The 21,646-nt window shown below is 46.4% G+C and overlaps 1 protein-coding gene across 3 annotated transcripts in view; it reads right to left on the bottom strand.

Moving 5' to 3' along the window:
* Positions 1-4,321: 4,321 nt before the first annotated feature.
* GMDS (GDP-mannose 4,6-dehydratase) overlaps positions 4,322-21,646 on the bottom strand; it is a 421,773-nt gene continuing 404,448 nt past the window's right edge. For all 3 annotated transcript variants that reach the window (XM_064443492.1, XM_064443490.1, XM_064443491.1), the window contains 2 exons: positions 5,838-5,906; positions 4,322-5,323 (listed from right to left, as the gene is read on the bottom strand). In XM_064443492.1, coding sequence (XP_064299562.1) covers positions 5,261-5,323; positions 5,838-5,906 — 132 coding nt within the window. In that variant the 3' untranslated portion in view covers positions 4,322-5,260. The remainder of the gene's footprint in view (positions 5,324-5,837; positions 5,907-21,646) is intronic.

Raw genomic sequence — 21,646 nt, 5'->3', positions numbered from 1 at the left:
ATCGTCCAAAGCAGAAGAGAATTGTTTAAACAACGTCGGTGCTTTCAAGATTGCCCAGTATAAATACATTCGCAGTGCCTTTTTGATTCGGGTTTCTACTGGAGCTCTTTCTGTATATGTGTGTGTACAGATAGGTATTTCCCCGCTCCGACTGGGTGAGATATGTTTGCAGCGGAGGGGCACGTCGCTCTAGCAAGCCCCGTCGCCCCGGGAGGGGGAGCCCGGCGGGGTGCGGGGCGCAGGCTGCGGGGCGGCGGTCGGGATCCGGGCGCTCCCGCACCCCGCTTCTGCCAGCGAGAAGCTGCTCGCCTCTTTCCCTCAGCCGGCCAGCGCTTCTAACCTCGCCTCTCAAGGATGGGACGGATTTAAACGCCGAATAACGAATTGCAGAAAAATTACCGTTTTCTCCCGTCGCCGTTCCCCGCCCCCGAAGCGCTCCGCCGGGAGCGGAAGGGGGGTAAAGGAGCGGGGAGGGGGGGACGGAGCGCGGAATGAACCGGTGCGATCTCATTAGCAAAGCAAAGGTTGCAATTAGCGTCTGCTGCCGCGAACCGACCTCTCCCCCGCCCGCCTCCCCTAGCCCCCATCACCAAATAATTGCAAAGTATCTGTTGATGTTTTTCTTCCACCCGTCAAAACGTTGGAGCTCTGCCTGCTCCAGCGCTCCTTTCTGGGTTTGTTGTGTCTGGAGACAATGCTCCGCCAGCGAACTATCAGAGGTGAAGGGGGGTCACACGGGGAGGCAGGGAGCGCGGCCCCGCCAGCGGGCTGGGGGGCCTCCCCTCGCCTCCCACCCCTGCAAACCTGCCGCCCACAGGCGAGCGGGGTGGGCGGCGACCCCCGGCCGGAGAGGCCGGTCCCCCTCTCCTTGCGCTGCCCCGGGGCAGCCCCGTGTCCGCCCGCCCGGCCGGGCGAGGAGAGGGAAGAGGATGTGACCCTCGTGTCCGCCCGGGGGGCGCGGCTGCTTGAGGTGCAAGGGGCCGGGGTGTGGGTGTGGGGGGGTGCGTGTGGAGAGGCGGGGGACTCCACCGTTTCCCCCAGCTTACACCTAAGTTCTGTTTCCCTAAATACACTTAGGGCAATCGATCCGTCTCCGAGCGGCCGGAGCTGGCCGTGAAGCCGTTTCCCACCACGTCCCTAGCCCGGCTTGTGCGCGCCCGGGTAGCGGGTCTGTTCCCCCCGCCCCCCTTTGCTTTTTACCCTTCAGGCTGACGCTGCGAGCAGGAGGTGTATTTTTAGATGGCGCTGGCGGTTTTGCTCCGCGACCCCGAGGAAACCCCCCGTCGCTTTGTCTCGCCGGCCTTCCGCGGCGGGGCCGGGGAGGAGGGCGGCGGGGCAGGGCCGACCCCCGCCCCGGCCCTCTGGCAGGGGCGGCAGGAGCTTGTGCCCCTGCGGCACCACCCCACCGCAGGGCCCCCGCCAGGCTGCTTGCTCCCGGCGGGGATTTTGCAGCCCACGAGTGGCCGGTGGTCTCCAGCGCCCCTGAAAGGCCTCGGGAGAGGGAAAAACCATCAAAAAAAAAAAAAAAAAAAAAGCGGCTTTCGTGGCAGTTCTACCTTTGGCAAGACAGGCCCCGGGGGAAGGGCAGCGGCCCTCACGGCGGAGGCGAGGGGCTGAGTTACGGCTGGGAGATGGGGGGCGGCCCTGCCTTAGCTGCCCGCAACTCCCGGCGCTGCGCAGGGAGCCGGCAGCCCGCAACTCCCGGGCCGAGCACGGCCGGGCCGGGTCTCCCGGGCGGGCCCCAGCCCTCCGCAACCCGGGGGGCAGGCGCCGGGCCCTCTCTCCTGCTCCCTGCCCGCCTGCACGGCCCGGGCAGCCCCCACCGCCCAGCGCTGCCGTTACTCTCCCGCTTCTCCCGCAGCAGCGGCGCGGGTTGAGCCTCCCCGCTTGCCTGGGCGCGGTGGTCGGGGTCGGCGCCCCCGCCCCGGCCCCGGCCCCCGACGGGCCTTCCCGGCCAGCGCTGCCGCTCCGCAGCCGGCAGAGCCGGGCTAAGCGTTTCTCGGGCGCGCCGGGGAGCAAAAGCAAAGCCCACCTTGCCATTTGCTTTGTTCGCTGCGGTTGCTGCCGGTGGGACGGTTGTGGAAGGCGCGGGGGATTGGGGACACGCTCGGTTATTTACTGCTGGAAGTAGCCTTTTAACTTAACGAAGGTTTAATGATCCCAGATGAGACGTGAGACGGGCGGGGGGGGGATGTATCTTTCCCTACCTGCACGAACAAAACGGTTGACGTGCACATTAAACTGTTGTACAGAACATGAGTCTGTAACTGGTATGTTAGCTACATATATAGATATCTCCCTAAATCCTCGCGTGTTGGTTTTATATTTTTTTAAAAAAATGATTTCGTTTTCAAGGAGTGATTCCGTGGTCATTGCAAAGAGCGGTACTTTAAGAGCAATTCAAAATCGGGTAGGAAGGTGGTGGTGGGGAAACCGAAAAGCAGTTCGGACCTTTGCCAAATTGTAGAAGGCAGCGGGGCAGTGCTGGGACGCACGTTTTGTCTTCTCACGACCAGTAGCTTTTCTTTTTTTTTTTTTTCCTTTTTTTCTTCTTCTACAAAAGCCGCAAAAAGACATCCAGCACAAGGTCACCTCGGAGGGACCGCTTGGTCTAGAACCGATTTTTGCCTTCCCATCTTCCCCGCTCGCCCACCAATATAGACACCGAAAACGGGGAGTAAAAATGCTTCTCTTGACTGCACCACGGTTAGAGCTGCCAAAGGAAAAAAAAAGGAGCAAAACCCAATCCTGAGGTCGAAGGAAAACTGGCAGCTTATGTAAAGGTTCCCAGCCCTCTGCGAAGATGTGTGAACTAATATTCAGATGTACCAGCAAGCCTTCCAGTGAATCACTGTAAGCAGAAAATAGTTCCCAACAATACAAAAATACCTTGTCATAAATGCGCTTTAATACTTTTTTTTTTTTTTTAACTTACTACGTGCGCCACCAAAGATCCGCCACCAGCCGCCTGTGACCGCTTGGCCCAGGCGCTGCGCCGGGGCCAGCCCTCGGTGCGGCCGGGCGGCGGAGCTCGCCCCTTCCCTCCGCCACTCGCCGCGGCCCGGACCCCCCGAGAAGCCCCCGGCTGCCCCCGGGCGAGGGGGGGGTACACCGCTGGGCACCGGGGGAGCCCCTCGGCCGTGGGGGTGTGCGGCGGCCCGCAGAGCCCGCGGCACCGGAGGGCTACGCAGAGAACCCACGCGGAGTGAACGCTGTGGGGTGGGGGGGAGATAGCTAATGCAAAGTACACGCACCCACGGGGAGGGGGATTATTGTTATTTTATTCCAAAAAAAAAAAAGGCGCAGCCGCGGAGTCTTACCCGTTCGAGGGGAAAAGCACCCCGGGAGGCTGTGTATAAATAGACCCACGCGTGGAGGTGTACACGCGGGGCGGGGGTGAGTGGCAATGTGTGCGAGACGCCACGCGTCCCCCGCGCCGCAGGGAGCTCCAGGCCTCTCCACGGACGGGGCGTCCGCGACTTACTCGGCCTTGGGTTATGCCGGGGGAGCCCCGACGTGCCGCGGAGACTGTGCGGCGTGGGGGCTGGAGAGCCTCACACGCGTGGAACGAATGCGAGAAGGCCACCCTTCCCTCTCCGCTGCACCCTCTTCTCTCCGCCCTGCGAGGGCGCGTACTGTGTGCACCTGTAGCGAGGGATCCCAAGCAGCGGCCGGCACCCCGCGTTCCTCTCTCCGCGTGTGCTGGCGAGGCCGCGCTCCCGCGGGGACAACCCCGAAGGAAGCGGCTGCTCCGGCTGCCCGGGCGCGCACGGCTCCGCGCCCCTCCGCGCCCCTCCGCGCCCCTCCGCGCCCGAGGCCGCGGCCACCGCCAGCTCGCACATTTTCCACCGCACCTCTGGCAAACGCCTGCCCTTCCAGGCCAGGCGCACAAAGAGCCCTCTCTCTCGGGCAGCCCGGCTCCTCGCAGGCTGCTCCCGCGCCCCGTCCCGTCTCCGCCGCACCGCTTCCATCACCATACCGCTCCCGGGTGCCCCCGGACCCCGGAGCCACTGACCCCAGCTCTGCGCTCAGCCCCTCCATCCGCCCCACACCCCCCCCCACCTTTAACAAGGATGCCCCCCACAACACAAAATAAAAGAGCAAGGGGTGCACTCGGAGGTGTATCTCCTGCGTATCTCTCCCCCCCCCGCCGTGTATCTCGCCCTTTGCTCATTTCGAAGCATAGCTTTATAGCTAAAACGATGGGAGTAATTGGTGGGTGGAAGATCCTAAACCAACGGGAAATGTATGGGCTCGACGACCTCTGAATAACCCGGGTACCTTGGCACGAAAAGTGCAAAAATATTTACTCACCTTGAAGTTTCTATTTTTTTAAAAGCTTTTTTATTTATTTTGTTTTTATTTCTTAAGTCATCTTTTGAGATGGTTCAAGCTCCCATCCGAGGTCTAATTATAGTAAGCAGGAAGAAGATGGAAGGGGAATTGGTTGATTCTGGGAGGGCAAAAACCAAAACACCCTAAATCCCTGGATTGGGAGGGTGCTGGACAAAAAGGCTCTCTGTGACTCATGCACACTCTGAAATGAAGATCTGAAAAACGCTTACAGGCCCCCTCTGACTGGTTTGAAAGCGATTCCAGCAATTAGGAATTAATTCGGCATGGTCAAAAGGCGATTTCACTGCAAGTTATATCAAGTTATCCAAACTTTTACAGAGTTCAAGTGGTGGAAATGGGCCGCTGGGGTGGAGGTAAGGCTGCAGGAAAGAAAAACAGGGAGTGTTCAGGAAAGGCAGAAGAGGGGAAGCTGTGGAGCAAGGGCTGGAGGGGTGGCGAGCCCACGTCAACCCCAGAGGTTTGCTGTTGCTGCTGCTGGAGGAGAGGGGTGGTGGCAGACAGAAGATGCTTTTGTTTTTCAAATGGAAGAAAGTACTAAAAATGCGCCGGAGGTCCTAGGTAACAGAAAGGTGATTAATTAAAACAAGGAAATCAGTGGCCTTGCTGGCCTATCAGTACTTCAGGTACAGTAGCAGGGGGTGGGGTGTGACCCCTCCCCAGTTAATGTCAGGAGCCAGATTTAGCCCAGACAGGGCTGACCTTTGGACAATGTGTGGGGGGAGAGGCACCAGGAGGCGGTGGGGGGGGGGGATAAAACCGGGCTTCCACGCACAGGCAGGCCAGCAATAAAGCCATCACGGGGAGGGGCGGCTGCCCACCCTACCCCCAGCAGCTCATGGCAGTGCTGGCCATGGGGTACGTCCTCGTCACGGGTCCCGTGGTGCCTGCCAGGCCCAGCCAGGGCTCAGGCATTGGGGTTGTTCTTCATGAGCTCCACATCGGCATCCACCATCTCCCTCACCAGCTCCTGCAAGGAGGGAGAGAGGCAGATGAGGCCCCCAGCGCAGGGGATGAACGGCAGCACGTCAGGAGTGCCCTGGAGCATGATGACATCCCCCCAAGCACCCCGCAGCAGGGCGTGGAGGGGACAGGGCTTGGCTGGGCTCTTCCTGCAGTGACCCTGGCCCCAGCTCCGTCACAGGAGCAGCAGGACTCCCTGGAAACTGGCTTGCTCAAGTCACGGCCTGCCTCTTCCTGCTGGCACCCCTGTGCAAGCGCCCGCTCTTTTCCAAAATGTTGATAACTGCCGGGCCCTTTTTCGGGCAGGTTGGCAGAGCCACCAGGGATGCCCCATGCTGCCATGATGCCTGCTGTCTTCAAAGCAAGAGCAGCAGCCTGGGGCAGGCACTGAAAACGGGATTTCTCTGTGTGCCTGACTTACCCCATGGGAAAGCCCCCCCTTTTCCTTCCCCTCCCTGTGGATTGGTTTTAGAGGACACGAGCACCTGGCAGGTAGAAAGCATGCCAGAAAGGTCACTCACATCAAATGTGACTCTCGGCTTCCAGTTCAGCTTTTGTCTGGCTTTGGTACAGTCCCCTTGTAGAAAATCCTGCGGAAAAGAAGAGAAAGGCACTGTAAGAAGCGTCCACCTTCCCCACCTCGATGGTCTCCCTGTTGCTCGCGCTTGCCCGTGAGCCGAGCATGGCCGGAGCTGCTGTTGGACTCTTCCAAGGACAAAGTATTTCTCTTTAAGATGTAATTTTAGTGGAAGTTCATATGCCTGTAAATCACCAGGAGGCAGCATCCTTTCACCAGGCTATTTCAGACCAAAAGAGTTATTCTTTGTTTTTGTGTGTGCGCGGGGTTTGGACTCCAGAGTTATGGCTGTATAATGGTGAGCACTTTATAAGAAGTTGTCATATGTAGTAGTCATGCTATTGAATGAGCTGTTTCAAATGCTTCCCCCCCATTCATTTAAATAATGTAAATCACAGAGCAAACATGACAACTGTTCTCTTGCAAATAAAAATGTGATCACGGACAGATGATGCTGAAAGACTGTTGTGAATACGGGTAACCACATGCAACGGTAGTGAACATCCAGCTTTTGAATGCCTACATATTGTTTTCTAGGGTATTTTGAGCATCCACATGGAAAGAAAAGTCTTAATATCTCATAAATGAAAAGAAATTATCTTGAAACTATTACAGAAACCAAGACTTTGGTCATATTCACCTTATTGTTCAAGTATTAAAAGTGCTACCACACCAAAACAATCCCACAAACAGTCATCAAAAATAACGTAACAAAATTAAACCAAGAAAAGAGCTTCTTTGACTGCATGTCTAATTAAATTAAAAAGATGACTGCATCTTCCTTTAAAATTAAAATACTGTGTTTAGATATTTAGCTTTTTCCAACTCTATGCGCTGATTTAATAAAGTATATAATCTCTCCTCACAAGCTTCTTTTCTCTGTAGCAGTAACTACTAAAATTAGATCTGCCTAGGTTTAAAGAAAGCCAGCTTGGTTACAGAGCAACGAGGCTAAGGCTGAATTCTGCTCACATATTTCACTTTATGGTGGTAACACAGCAGGCTTTCCAGAAAAATGCATGGACTGCCTTTCTTCTCCCTCTTTCACTGCCTGACCAGCGGTGGAGCTAACGAGCGTTTTCTGGCTGCAGTTTTTTTAACCGTGCAGCCCGCACACTACATTTTTCAGATGCTATCTTTTGTGCATGTGTGGTTCAGGTCATGTTAACTTCCAAAATCACCTCATCCTGTGCAGTAAAATGTAGGAAATTCTTCTTCTTAATTGTGCTCCAGAAAGCTAGACAGCTTGCTTCCAGGAGCAGAGGAAATCCACCAAAGGAAATACTGCACCGAAGAAGGGGATGTGGAACAAACACGTCTGCCGAGGCTATTCCAGGCAGCATTTTTACAAGTTCAGTCTTTAAGCTAAAAGCATTTCAGCCTGCCTTCAGAAAAGAGTAAACAGACAGATCAGAACAAAATGATATGAAAATAAAAAAATGCCATGATTTCCTTAAATTAGACTAAATTATTTCCTACTGCAGCCCTGTAATGGGATTTTAGAAACTGCAGCAGACATTTGAGGCCAAGTCATGCAAAACCGCATCAACTTGAGGGATCCCCTGGAGGGTCGTGTGAATATGGATTGCAAAACCTGGTTTGAAATGGGAAAGACACCCACTAACTTTGATAAAATCTGGATCAGACCGTAATGTGCTCATGGAAGTATGCCTTTTATCTGGAGTTCGGTTTAATTTACATTAGGTATGTGTGTATATATGTGCCTGGAAACAAGGAAATCCTTCTTAAAATAATAATTTCAGTATAAAAACAATTGCCTTTAATTCAGTCCTAATTCAAGCCATTAGCTAGAAGTGAGGTGTTTTAATACCACCTAGTCTGAAGTCATAAAAACCATATCGTAAAACTTAGAGTTTCATTTCTATAAATGCTGTGTAAGTAATAATTTTAGATCCACAATCTTTATATCAAAAACATCCTTTGAAAACGAGCCTTATATAGGATACTGGCTTTCCGTTAAAAAAAATGGACAAGGAAGAACAGAATAACTTGCCATTGCCTGCTGTATGTAGCTGCATTCTGCTTTCGAACAGCTTGGGAGCAGTCTTTTAGCTTTCTTGGGCAAATGCTTTTTGTTAAAACAGTTTATCTAAAAAAATACTTTACCTAATTCCAGCCCTTCATTCAAAAACATAAACACTCAGCCGCTGAATAGACCAAAATAAGGTTGGGGGGAGGTGGCAAATCAGTAAAAGTGACGTTATTTGCAGTGCTGGATAATACATAGAGATAACACTAACAACTAGTGTATTAAATCCATTTAAGTATTAAAAAAAAAAAAGTATTTTTTCCGTTAAAAGTCCACATGCCTTAACAATGATGCAGTGAAGGTATTATAGCGTAATCTGCAAGCAAAAAAAAAAAAAAAAAGAAAAAAGATTTAATATATATGATAATACAAATTCCCCAGCTGAGTTATGTTATAAGATTTGAAAAGGCTCTTGTGAAGAAGTTGGTGTACTTTTGAGAAATGCTACTTTGTGTATAGATTTACTTGAAAATAGCATTACGGACAAAATGTCTCCTAGGCACTTTTTAACAGGCTGTCTCACAGAAGTTAGTAGGTACAGAGATCAAATGAAACCATAATATTAACACCATATTACATCTAAATTCAAGGCCTGATTTTGTTCTTATTAATCAAAGTTTCAACACTGAATGGAAATGATGACTGGAACAAAGCTATTCCTGATTAAAGGATTGTATTGCAGTCATGTTTCCTGTATTTTTCTACAAGTAGCTCATAATATGAAAACAATAAGGTAATTACAATAAAATAAGAATATTAAAAAAAGCTTCTCTTGGAACAGAATGACTGCTTGTTTATATTATTCAAGTCTTTCACTGAAACCAGAGATGCATCTGTCAGGCTTCCAAAAGGAAAAAAATCCACAAAAAAACCCCCCAAACAACCCAAACAAAAAAAACTCTGGCATGCCGATCATTAAAGTGTATTGATTTTTCAGCGTCAGGGCTTCACTTTCTGGAGGTACAGCCAGATCAGAAAGCAAAGAAAGAAGAGGTGAGGTTCCACTGGAGAAAACATGGATTTTTTTTTTTTGGGGGGTGGGTGGGTGGGTGAGATGGGGGGGGTGTTCTTGAAAAACAGCTGCTGCTGCTGCTGAATGTAAACTGCTGAGTATCCCTGTTCCTGGTGGAAAAGCACCTGATGAAATCACACCACTTCATGTTTTGTGTTCCTGCAGGATAACTTTTCCTGTGGCGTTGCGCTTTACATACTGACAGGAAAACAAAGCCCTTTGACTCAGTGAAAACCCTGAGGATTTAGATACTGAGCTGAGAGTCTGCAAACCTGAAAACACTGATTAAGGCTTTCTGTTGTTTTTACAGTACTCAGATCACGAACATAAAATTAAGTCTTTGCTTTCAGTTATCCGTTTTGGGAGGAACAAGCCCTCATTATCCATGCAAATACAGTTAACATAAGGGAATAGTAATGACAAGTTTTACCTGCAAGATAAGAGTTGCAAACAACATCCAGGTAAATATTTAAAGGGAAGGAAGGTGGAGAGACAGCAGTCAAATTCTCTGTTGCCACATAATATGAGAGTTAACTCTCCTACAGCTTTATATGCGCCTCACTGTCATATGACTGCCTCTCAGAGAAAAGAACGAGTTTATCCAATGTGAGTTTTCCTGTTTTACCTTTTATGTAAATGAGGCAGCGGAACTGTATCGAAAATATCCCATTATTACTAAATCTTGTTTTATGATTATACAGTTTTATTGTCCAAATGCACGCACAAAAACGCATACAGGTAAGCAGAGAGAAATTTGTTATGCAATTCAGAAAGGCATTTTAAAATTTGGTTTTAAAACCATGAGACAAAAAAGTAAAATATTTTAATGTAAATATCATATTTCCCAAGCTCTTGTTCTGAGTGTCATCATTACTCCTATTTTGACTCGCGCAGTGATTGATCTGGTTTCACTGTGCAATGTATCGCTGTCTCATTCAATTAACTTTAACTGAAAATTTAAAGCCTCAAGACAATGTGAGAAAAAGGAGATAGCGTGGCCTGAAAGAAGGCCAAAGCTTTCTTTATTACTACAACTCAGCTGATTCCCTTTAAAATATGCCTTCACTGAAGCCAGCGCCGAGCGCCAGCTTTTGCTCTCTCTTACACCAGAATAAAGCTGAGATCAAGTCCTCAGTAAGACACCTGCAATGGAATCGTGCCCAGCTCTGCTCGCTGCAGCAGAGACAAGGCTTTACCTCTAAAAACAAACAGACTCGATCTAAGCACACAACAGTTTTACTGCATCTGAAAAGCGGCCAGGGTTACGTTCACAATCAGCACGATCGCTTGGAAGATGATTTGTTACATCAGAGCTCCCATAAGCAAAGAGCAGAGACCTAGCTCGGTGGAGGCTTTGGCTTGCGTGTTTAGTCTTGCACTCTTTGCTTGAGAAGTTTTGTCAGGAAGGATTTCAAGAGACTAGGGGCCAAAGTTTTCTGCAAACCCGGCTTGTGTTTTATTTTCCTTATTTCCTTCTTAAAATGGTCGCCTTTCAGCTTTAACTCATCCCATTATAAGAAAAATTAATGAGCACAGCTTCTTAATTAGCTTGCAATTTTCCGTTTTCACCATTATCATACAATCATAGAATGGTTTGGGTTAGAAGGGACCTTTCAAGGTCATCTAGTCCAGCCCACCTGCAGTGAGCAGGGACATCTTCAGCTAGATCTGGTCGCTCTGTCCAACCTGACCTTGAATGTTTCCAGGGATGGGGCATCTACCACCTCTCTGGGCAACCTGTGCCAGTGTTTCACCACCCTCATCTACTTTAAAACCATTACCCCTTGCCCTATTGCAACAGCCCCTGCTAAAAAGTTGTATCTCAGTAATGTAGATATCAAAGCGTATCTTATTAAATAGTCACCCCCCCTTTGTGCACTTTTGGGAGCATTTTTCATAGCAATTTTTAATGAGGGGTCACGTAGCACATCTCAGTAGTAATGTCAGCCCCACAGTATATATGGGTATCTGGTGCAGCTCATTGCTCAGAGCCTTGTTAAAAGCATTCTTTGCAAAGAGTGAGGAGGCTGCACGCATTGCTCACTAGGCAGTTCTTCTACCATCACCCTCACGCCCCATTCCATAGTGTTCTCCCACATTTGCCCCCAGGCCCAGGGACATCGTGCCTTAACCCAGATGCAACGCAGGAGAGCAGTTTCTGTGACTTCAGCTGAGCTATTCCCTGTGCACTCTGTTAAGAAAAGTAGTAAGATTTCACTAAATCGGAGCTGTAGAGCCTGTAACTGTGCACCTTGCTGGTGCAAGATTCAGTACATGATTTGGCTAAGCTCAGGTCAAATGCCAGAAAGAGCCACAGTAATAAGCACTGCATCTGCTGTGCACTGCTGTCTAGGTACTTCTGGAGATCCACAAGGCAGAGAGCACTGGCTTGATTTCTTTGCGAAGGGTTGTGTTTGTTATAATATCTATAGTAACAGGGAAAAAAACAGTATAGTTATAAAGAAAGAGACGCCTATCTCCGTAGTAAATATGAGGAGGTGGAAGATAAACTGTATCAATGAGCAAAGCCCAAGCCTAACAAGGAACACATTAAACATTTTCAGGAATTTAAGATGAGCCGTAATGTGTTGTTGCTCAGTTTTCATTTTTTTCTTTTCACTGTTGCAGAGTGGTGGAGCAGTTAGGGTACCAAGGGAATAGAAGAATGCCAGTGAATTTGGTTCCTGATCTAAATTTGTTTTAATGCAGCATGAACTGCCTTCTTTCCACTCTTGGGTCAGCAGTCTTTTGCAGAAAGACGGTATTGTTTGCAAAGAACCACAGGAAAAGGCAAAAGGCGAAAGCAACCAATAGGCTGAAACTCACGTATAACTAAATGCCATTTAAAATAAGAGGCATAATGTTTTTTTCCCCTAGCATGTTTTCCTATGCAAATCCCCTCCCTATTCAGAAAGCTCCATTTTTACTGAAACCATGTTGAGGGGGAAAGGGAGGGGGAAGAAGCATTTGAGGAAAGGGCTGATTCTGCGTGGCGCTGAGCCCCTGAACATCTGGTGGACCTTGGCAGGCTGCGAGTGCTGGGCATCTTTAGGGTTAGGTCTTATCTCAGGACTCCACTGTACTCCAGCAATAAGGCGTCAACACAAGCTGCACGGTCAATAAAACCTGAGCACAGCCTTTGCTTTTCCGCCAGGAGCTAGGGGCGTTAGAACAGCGTCTTTATCTTATCTGTTTGATAATCTTTAATTTGACCAGCTTCCAAAGGGTTAAGGCAAATGAACTCGGAGCAGCAATAAACATTAGGGCCGATAATAACAGTAATGGAGCTCCTTTCCCTCCTACTCCTCCTCTTCCCCTCCCTCCCCTGTGCTTTTTCCACTTCGCTGCTGCCTATCAGCCCAAACTGAAGCTGAAGCCAGACCTCTCTTTCAATGACAGGGGGTGATAAGAGACGCGAAGAAAACAGCAAGCTGTCTGGTCTGCTCAGGAAGTCGGGGACGGGTGGTATTGTCCATCAGCGGGGCCACGCGGCGGCCGGAGGCCGGGAACAATGCTCCGCTCCGGGGAAATGGGCTCACTCAGCGCCGGCCCTGGCAGCCCCACTGACACCGCAGATAAAATGACGAAGCAGGGGGAGCCGGCCCCGGGTGCCTTGGGAGCCTCGTTGCCGGACCCTAATCGCTTTGATGGAGGTGGTGTCCTGGTGAATCGGCGCGAGGCCGCAGCCCATGCCTGTCCCTGGGAGGAGAGCATGTGCAGACCTCTGCCATGGTGCAAACGCCAGCAGAGCTGCAGGCACAAGAGCCCCTTGCAGGGCTGAGCATTACTCAGATCTATTAACTTGCCAAGAGAAGCCTGAGAAAACATCTTGGCCAGTGCCGTCCCTCGAGCCAGACAAAATTCCTCCTGAATTAACAGCCTGATATCCCCGAGTCCAGTGCTGAATTTCACTGGCTTTGGATCTGGAGCCGAGCTTGCTCATCAGGAGCCGTCCTGTGCGGGGACTGGCGTAGCTCTGCGCCAGCGCATCCTGCTGCAAGTTGGGCCCACGGGTGCTTTTTAGGATCCCACACGTGAGGCAGGCTGAAGGGTGTTCCCACCGCAGCAGGGAAAGCCCTGCTGCTGCACTCAGCAAAATTCCCCGCAGCTGGCTGCACCACCTCACGTGGGTGCTTCCCTCCCTCTCAGTTTGCCCCGAGGCCCAATTCTGTGCTTCTAGGAAGACCTGGAAGGTGTTCCCCAGCTTGGAAGCAGGTGTAATTGTAACCTCAGTGTATGGCTCTGCAAAATGCCGAAGAGGCTTCCAAATGGCGAGATCGTTTCTAGCTTACAGGAGTGCCTCTGCTGAAAAAGCAGGGAACTTCTGGAGGAGAGAAAGATCAAACCCACTCCATTTGCCATATACAGACCATAATTATGATAGTTCAGGTATTAGCGCTGGGCACATAAACACTTTCTTTCTGGTGTGGCATACCTAGTCATCCAAATGCACACATCGCAGCTAAAAACCTTTAGCATGTTTGCTAAAATGCAAACTAATACTTAAATGCGGTATGTTATTATGAACCAAACTAAGCTTTCCCAACTCTTCTAACAAAACAGAGTTGCTCTCTGCAAATGCTGGTTAAAGGTGGTACCACTCCCATTGGCCATCACTGCCCTGTAGCCTGGCTGCTGGTAGGAAGTGATGTGTGAGCCAACCCTTGCATGCTTCGAGCTAACCTGTGCATAAAGAGGTGTCTGAATAACCTGGATTTTGCACGACATGGGTTAGAAGTATAAGTGCATTTTCTCTTTACAGCAGAGGTTTTGAGGAGGTTGTATGACAGCACGTTTCTTCAGGCTCCCTGGCCAGATAGAGAGAACGCCCATGTGCCACCTTCACATCACTAAAAACCAAGACCCTGTGAGGGAGGAACCACTTTCATATTGGTGGAGATCATATGCAGCATAGGAAAAGAACAGTTTCCTTCTCTTTTCACTGGTACCTCCAAGTCCTGCTGTTGTTCACTGTTAAATGTGTTTGCTTCTTGCTTCACTGTGGCCTGTTCTCTACTGTGACAACAATTTTGGAGGGAAGAGTAAGATAATAATGTCTTCATTGTACACGGTTTCATTGCCACACAGAGTATGCATTACTTAGGCAAGGGCATGACACCTTTTCAAATTATTAAATGAAATTCTCACAATTTTTTTAATCCACTCTGATTATTTTTCTCATCACTCCCTACTCTTCATATTTTCTGCAAACATCAGGAAATCACTCTGTGAAGCTGCTTGATTTCAGCGGGATTTATTATGCAGCAACGGCTGCCTTTCTTACTGGAAATGGAATATAGCCCCTAGGGTTAGCTGCCTTCGCTGACTGACATGGCAAGATGAATAGGTAAACTGATAACCCCAGAAATCCATGCTGCAAGGCTACTCAGATTCTTCTCTTCTTCCACTAAAAAAGACTTCATCTATAACAACTTATACTGGAAATGTTAATAGGTTTAGTTATCACTGCTAGTCAAATACAAAACGATAAGCAACCAAACAATAAACATTAGGACAGTGATCTTGTATTCAACCCATAGATATGTAGATAGATAAATCTACATTTAGAGCATTAAGCAACAATTTAATGAATGCAGGTGTATGCTTTGCGGGATATTAGTACTCCATTCTTTATCTTGTACGGGATGCACTGTTTGTGGTGATTTAACTACCCCTATGGATATTCACATCTCTGAAAAAAATCAAGGCATTTGTTATGTTAACATCAAAATTATATTGAAATTGTTTTTGGAAGGGTGTACTGTTGTATTTGCCCTAATAAAAATATTAATTTACTCAAAATGTCATTTTTCATCTAAAGAGCATGTAATCAGAAAATTCTAATCCACCTGTAGCAGCAATTGCTGTGTTTCATGCTCATCTCACTACTCTGAAGGCTTGGCTGTGACTCAGGTTGGGAAGGAGAGATGACACTCCCTTCCTTACCTGTTATTTTGATAAATGAACCTCTGCCTCCCTGAAGCTTGTGGTAAGACTGGGGGAGGAAAGGACAGAGAGGCGATGGATACTTCTCTCTTCCTGTCTTCCTCTCCGCTATGGATTAACTAGTACAAAACAGTTAGCATGGCGGATGGTTAGTTGTTTCTCACTGTTTAAAAAACAGTTGCAAAATACCCCCTCCCTGAAGTACAGGGGATGAAGAAGGGAGCTGCCACTTCTCTGGACAAAGGAGTTATGTACTGCCTTTTACTGTTGGCTGTTTTCTTTAGAGCAGTCTCCCTCTCCACGGTCATAAACCTGACCTAATTTATGGGATGCATCACCTTCCCCCCCACCCCACACTGCATTCCAATTTCTCACTAAAATCCCCATCTGATTTGAAAACCCTTTTCAAGACACATATACAGAAAGAATTTAAGCTGTGAAAGGCTTAAGGGGAGCTCATGAGCTGAGTCTTTGTTACCCAAGGAAAAAAAATTCCAGTTCAAACACAGTACATGGAGGGGACTCAGGATGGGATACCATGGGGCTCCCGTCTGCAAAAGTGAAGCTATCCATGCCAAACACCTCTAGATACAAAGCAAGAAATGGTCCATGAAAGGGTTAAAATAAAACAAGGTAGGATAATTTCTGATTCTGAGTACGTCCCAAATGTATTCTCCACTGTGCTTGATAGAGAAGGAAGTCCAAGCAGTGGCCTTTCACATGACATCATAAAAGCCTAATTTATCACCAGCCACCAAACATCTAGAAAATCATAACATCCTTTCAGGAAAACCATGTGCAAAATAATCAGATTTACTTTGATGAAAGCTTTAGTGCTTGAGTCCAAGTAGGACACTACAAAGAATAACCCTTTGCAGGTACTGGCATACAACAAAGCAGGTCACATTTAATGCTTCAAACTCACGCTTTTTCCATTAAAAGGCTTATGCATTTCCTGTCCATAAACAAACGTGTTTCTATTCCACATGTGTGTTCAACCAAGACTGCTAAGATAAAACATGGGTCGCTGGTAAGTCCAGACAAGGTAGTCAGCTGAATATTTCCTTTACACACAAAAAGCATGCTACTGCTGCAAATAAAGACACTGTGCTCCCCACTCCCTTGCCTCACAGTCGCATGTTAGGGGTGTGGGCTGAGTATTGCCACAGCACCTCACAGCTTTTGAAAGGATAAAGGCCTCCCAGCACACTCAGCATCATGGCTATGCTGAACCGAGGGGTGCATTCCACCTGGCAACCTCCAAAAATCTTTGCAAAAGACACTCCCCTCTGTCTATCCAGGGCTCTCACTATTCTGGCTCTTATGCATCATCAGTTTTTGGTGGCCAGTGTAACCTGACTGTCTTGATGGAAAAATACTGCTCAGCAAGGAGTGTGTCTCCGTAAAATCAATTGGCTTCACATTTGCAAATGAAATCAAACAAGTCCGCTTTTTGTGTTGATTAGGTAGACAAAACAGACTGAAGAACAATTAATGCCTACAAGTATCAGCTACAGGGTATTTAAGATCTTTTTTGTTTGTAATGTAAGTTGGTTGGTGTGCATTTGAAGATGCACAGATTCCAATAGCCATTCAGTTCACTGATCCTGCTGCTTAATAATCTGACCCTTAGGCTCCTGCTGGTCAACGGCCACAGGTTCTTCTGGTCTGACTGGAAAAATAACCGGATTTTCCACACCATTCTTAGTAGTTTGTTGTTGCATGTTCTCTGATCTTGGTTAATAAAAATAACTTCCTATTACATTTCCTGCACAGGAAAGCCTGGGAAAAAAAAAAATCGTAGTTTCTCCTATTCTATCTTTCACTTTCTCTCAGAACAGACATCCAACTCACCACAAAATCTTCCAAGAAATCAAAAAATTAACACAACGATTTTATTTTCTTTTAAAGATCAGTATTTTGTTCTCCTCCGTCCTTCCCTTTCCTTGGTATTTAATTTCTCTCACTTTCCTTGTTGTTTAAATCTTTCCCATGTTTTGGCTAATTTATTTTCCTGTAAAATCCCATTTATCTCTTTTTATTGTAAGACCTTTTTCTTTCCTAAAGATGCCTCTCCTGATCTCTCTTTCATTCAAGCTCCTCCCATTTCTCTTTTGAGCATCATTCTCCTGTTCCTCACAAGCACCCTCTTAAACCTGGCCTTACTTCCCCATCTCTCATTCACCCTCAAAATATGTCACCTCACACTGAGATTTTGTTCTCTTCTCCTCATTTCTGCTATAGCGATCTTCTCACTTGAATATTTTTCCATTTTTTTTTTTCCCCAGGTGTTCTCTATGTATCCTCACAGACATTTTCCTTTTTCTTTTCCAGTGGTACTCCATCACATACCAGCGCTAGCTTTCTCTTCACTCAGGTTCTGAATTTTGTGTAGAATATTGCAGGGTTCGGGAGACAATTTATATTACCATTAACACAGCAGAGGTTTGCTGACAGGGCTGAAACTATGTTGAAATAAGTTTTAAAAAAGCAAAAAGATCTCCTAAAGCTGTTCACAGTAGCTGCCTATAAAATTCCACAGGCTTGGCAGTGCATTCACCATATGTACTCTAAAAGCATGCATAATATATTCTGTTTCTTTCCAAAGCATCACCAAACGCAAATACCACTTCTTGAAATCTGTCCTCTCAATGACCTTCTTCTCTTAAACACTTTCAATTAAACAAGGAAGGAATTTTTGATCTGTTACCAAAAAATTCATTATTTCACCCTGCAGCAGTCAAATATGAAAGAGTATTACAGAAGGAACCCAGCATTTTCTAATGGTCCTGCCCTACTTACCAAACCTCCTTTAGTTCCACAATTAAAAAGCAAGCAAACTACTCAGACACACACAGCAGTAGGCATGGGCTCAGAATACTCCAATGCTTTCACCTGTATAACATTTAAAATTTGGGATGCCTCATCCATCACTTGATTCCTTTACAAGGGAAGTATCTCTTGAGACCATTCACAGAGGAATCATCTGTTGCCATATTTTAATATCAAAGACAGAGCTGTCCCTCAGACAAGCAATGCTCTTCTTCACTCACGTTTTGGCAGGGCAGAGATGCCAGGTAAGGGTCCCATCACATGTTGCACAAACACAGAAATGGCAGCTCTTTCTCTAAAAATCTATCAAAGTCAAATATCGCTTCCTGGAAGATTCTGTCAGAATTCATCTGCAGCTCGCATCTCTTTTCCAGTGCAGGTCACCAATAAACCTTATGGCTTGGTTTACTTTGTTTGATGTATTCCAACATAATGGGCAATACGTATGAACGCATAAAGCCACGAATGACAGAATTGTCATGTATCTACTGAGAATCTGAAAAGCAGCTGGAGAAAGCTAGATAAACACGTTGGCAGCTTCATTCCACTTGTAACCTGAGCAAGACTTCAGCTAGGTGAAATACAATTTAAGCAAAACAGAACTGATTCACAGCAGCACTACAATGATTCTGAAGGACCACCAGAGAATAAAGATACAGATTTTATATAATTAAGCAATAGTAATGACATTACATAGGCAGGAGAGCACTGCCATCCTCATTTTACAAAGCTGGGAGGCAGGATAGTTTAGGGACTTGACCAACACCTTGGAATGAGAGGGAAGAGCAAGAAGAGAACCCAGGCTATATCCCACCACTTCCCTCTGATATATAGCTTACTACAGATAAAACAGCCAAAGCATTCACATCACAGTGCATCTGGCATAATTTGCCCTGAGTAAGTGCTTGCCACTGAGTTGTGGTGAGCAGCCCCCCAGCAGCAAACTGCTCCAAGGATGAGTGGAAATACAGCACCTTGATGAAGCAGGTGACATATCATAGAATCATAGATTCATAGAACGTCTTGAGTTGGAAGGGACCCACAAGGATCATCAAGTCCAACTCCTGTCCCTGCACAGGACAACGCCAATTTATACCGTATCTCTGAGGGGGTTGTCCAAGTGTTTCTTGAATATCACCAGTCTTGGTGCCGTGACTGCCTCCCTGGGGAGCCTGTTCCAGTGCTCCACCACCCTCTGGGTGAAGAACCTTTTCCTAATACCCAACCTAAACCTCCCCTGGCATATATAACTGCATATTTCTTGTTTGTCTAAAGTTTAACTTCTATTTATGCCCCTGGATTTTCTTTTATAGTTTCTTTCACATAAAAATCAAATACTCACCCTAGTAATATTAAAAAATTGTCATCGCTTGCTCAACTTTTCCCTTCCGGGCCCCTATTATTGTCCTGGGAGTAACAGTACTCATGAGTTTATTAGTTTGTCTTCTGTGCCCTAAAGACTTAATTTTCATCCTCTCAAAGATTTTCTGTACACATGAAAGGTCAGAGCAAAAACGTAACATGTCAAAAAGTTGAGATCTGTGTAATCACAGGATCCCAGAACTTTCTGCTTTATGAAAACAAACAAAAAAACCCAAAAGGATAATATGATATTAATTACAAGACTGCAAAGGTTGGCAACGCAGAACAAACAGAAATTTATTTCACTTCACTGTTGTTCAGGCGGGGATTCACTCTGTCATTTGCAAGGAAGAACCCTGCAGTGCACTGATGCTGCAGCCTACAATAGAATGCTTTCCTTTTCCTCTGGTTTCATTTTCACTCCAAAAGACATCAGATTTCATGAAAACTTTTTAGAAGTGCATCATCCCATGCTTTTTTTTTTAAAAAAGTAATTCAAACTTTATCACAAAAGCGGCTCAAGACTTTATAAACTTTTGCCATGTTATCCACAAATTAAGAATTAAATCTCCACTTACTGTTAGAAAAGCATCAGAAAAGACTTCACGTTCTGATGATGTACTACTACCTGTCAACAGTGCTACCAACAACATCTCACTGCAGTAACACAAAACTGAAGCATGAAACAACCAAAAGCTTTAGTGACCAGAAAAACCCAAACCAAAATGATACTACAGCTTCTAAATGAGCTTCACAATACACTAGCACACGGTATATGGCAGAACTGCTAATTTCTGTGGTCTTGAGGTTTGATTTGAAAATACGAAGGCTGAAATTGTTCACTGATATACATATATATATATATAAGAAAAAATTGTATTAACTTAGATGGGCTGTCTGGCAGTTTACACTAAAAAGACCCAAATAAACCAACTGTATCTTTTTAAACTAAAACAGTATACATTTTAGCAGCATATACTGCAGTAAGGTCCCATGAATTTATTATTCCATGCAGGCAGTCAACTGAGAGAGCTCTGATTTTTCATAGCATCTTTTGGCATAATTTATATTTAAATAATAACAGTCAGGATCGTTTTCATCAACATGAAAAAGAAGTTCAGATCTAATCAAGACACAGTGCTGCCTCCTGACACTGCCTGCTCTATGCTTGCTTGAGCACGTAGGCAGCAGCTGGCACTTCCACGGCGTGATCATTACTATTGCTCTTCAAATTATGCCTGTCACACAGGTTAGGAAAACATGAGTAATTAAACATAAACAGCGTCATAAAATAATAGTAAGAAAAAAATTAATAATCATCCAAAAGGGTGTTTGGGGCACCTCCCTAAACCACCTTGGATTTCTGCCCCTTCTGCTCAGACAGTTTTCCTCCGTGTACTTTTTAATTATTTCCTTCATGAGTCCTTTAAGGCAAAGAAGTTTGTAGGGGCGGGAAAAAACAGGTATTAGAACTGATGAGAACAGTGATACGCAAAAAAGAGAAATGCCAATTAAGTATTCTCTGAACTACTGCAGCCTGGTTTTGAACCGCTTACGGCAAAGACTTATGCCTCGCTATGACACTGCTAGTTTAAGATGTGTGCATTTTAAAGGCAAAATTTCAGATGCTGCTTGTTCCTTATTTGAACTGAGCGCTACAGCCGGTCACTGGGTGCAGTATCTCTCTTCTGGCCCATCAGCTCTTTATATGAAGTTCAGTACTTAAACCATATGCAGGTCAATGCAGAAATTTTACAGTCTTGCAGCCCCAGCAGTACATGTAGATTATGCCTCCTTTTGCTGGAATAGTCAACAGCCAAACTCATTCCTAGCTTGGTTCTCTTACAAAAACAGCATAAAACAACAGAGCAATAAGGAGTGAGACTTCAGACCATGTTATTAACAATCCCAAGCAGGTTGTTGCAGCCTATTTTTGTGCACGTGGTTACTGTAACTGAGGATACAATTCTGGCAATTGCATACAAAAATGACCAGATACAGGAGTAACGGGACATTTGCCATCTGCAATTATTATTGTGTACGGACTATGTGAAATGTGTGATCCTTCATGTTAGAAGAGATGCAAATATTAGGTAAAAAGAGCATTTTTTTCAGCTGCTTTACATCCAGAACAGTTATTCACATACCAAACCAAAAGGTGCAACCAACTTGATTTACTCCTACTTGGTCCGTGCTTTGCACTTGTATGAATTAGACAAAGTACAATGTAGGGAAGACTCGTGCCTGTCTACATAAGAAGAAAAATAAGTACAGCAACATAAATAATGTTTAACAAATTAAAATCCACATATTAAAAACACATTTAGAGATGGTTCTTGTTCTCATTGGGTAATTTTTTTCTCAGATGTGTGCCTTAAGTTATGTATTTTCATACAAACTTCAGCACCTCTCTGAAATAAAGCTCTTCTTCCCACAAATCTAAGTGCTTCACTTTCTTTATTCAAGACTGAAATTGTTTAGCTTTCCATGTCAGAGGTGCTAACTAGTGTGCTAAAAGTATGCCAGCAACGAATACACCTGCTCAAGCTAT

The sequence above is a fragment of the Phalacrocorax carbo genome, chromosome 2 (assembly GCF_963921805.1).
Source record: "Phalacrocorax carbo chromosome 2, bPhaCar2.1, whole genome shotgun sequence".
Lineage (NCBI taxonomy): Eukaryota > Metazoa > Chordata > Aves > Suliformes > Phalacrocoracidae > Phalacrocorax > Phalacrocorax carbo.
Note: the sequence above shows the minus strand (reverse complement) of the source record. Positions and strands in the feature narration are given on the sequence as shown.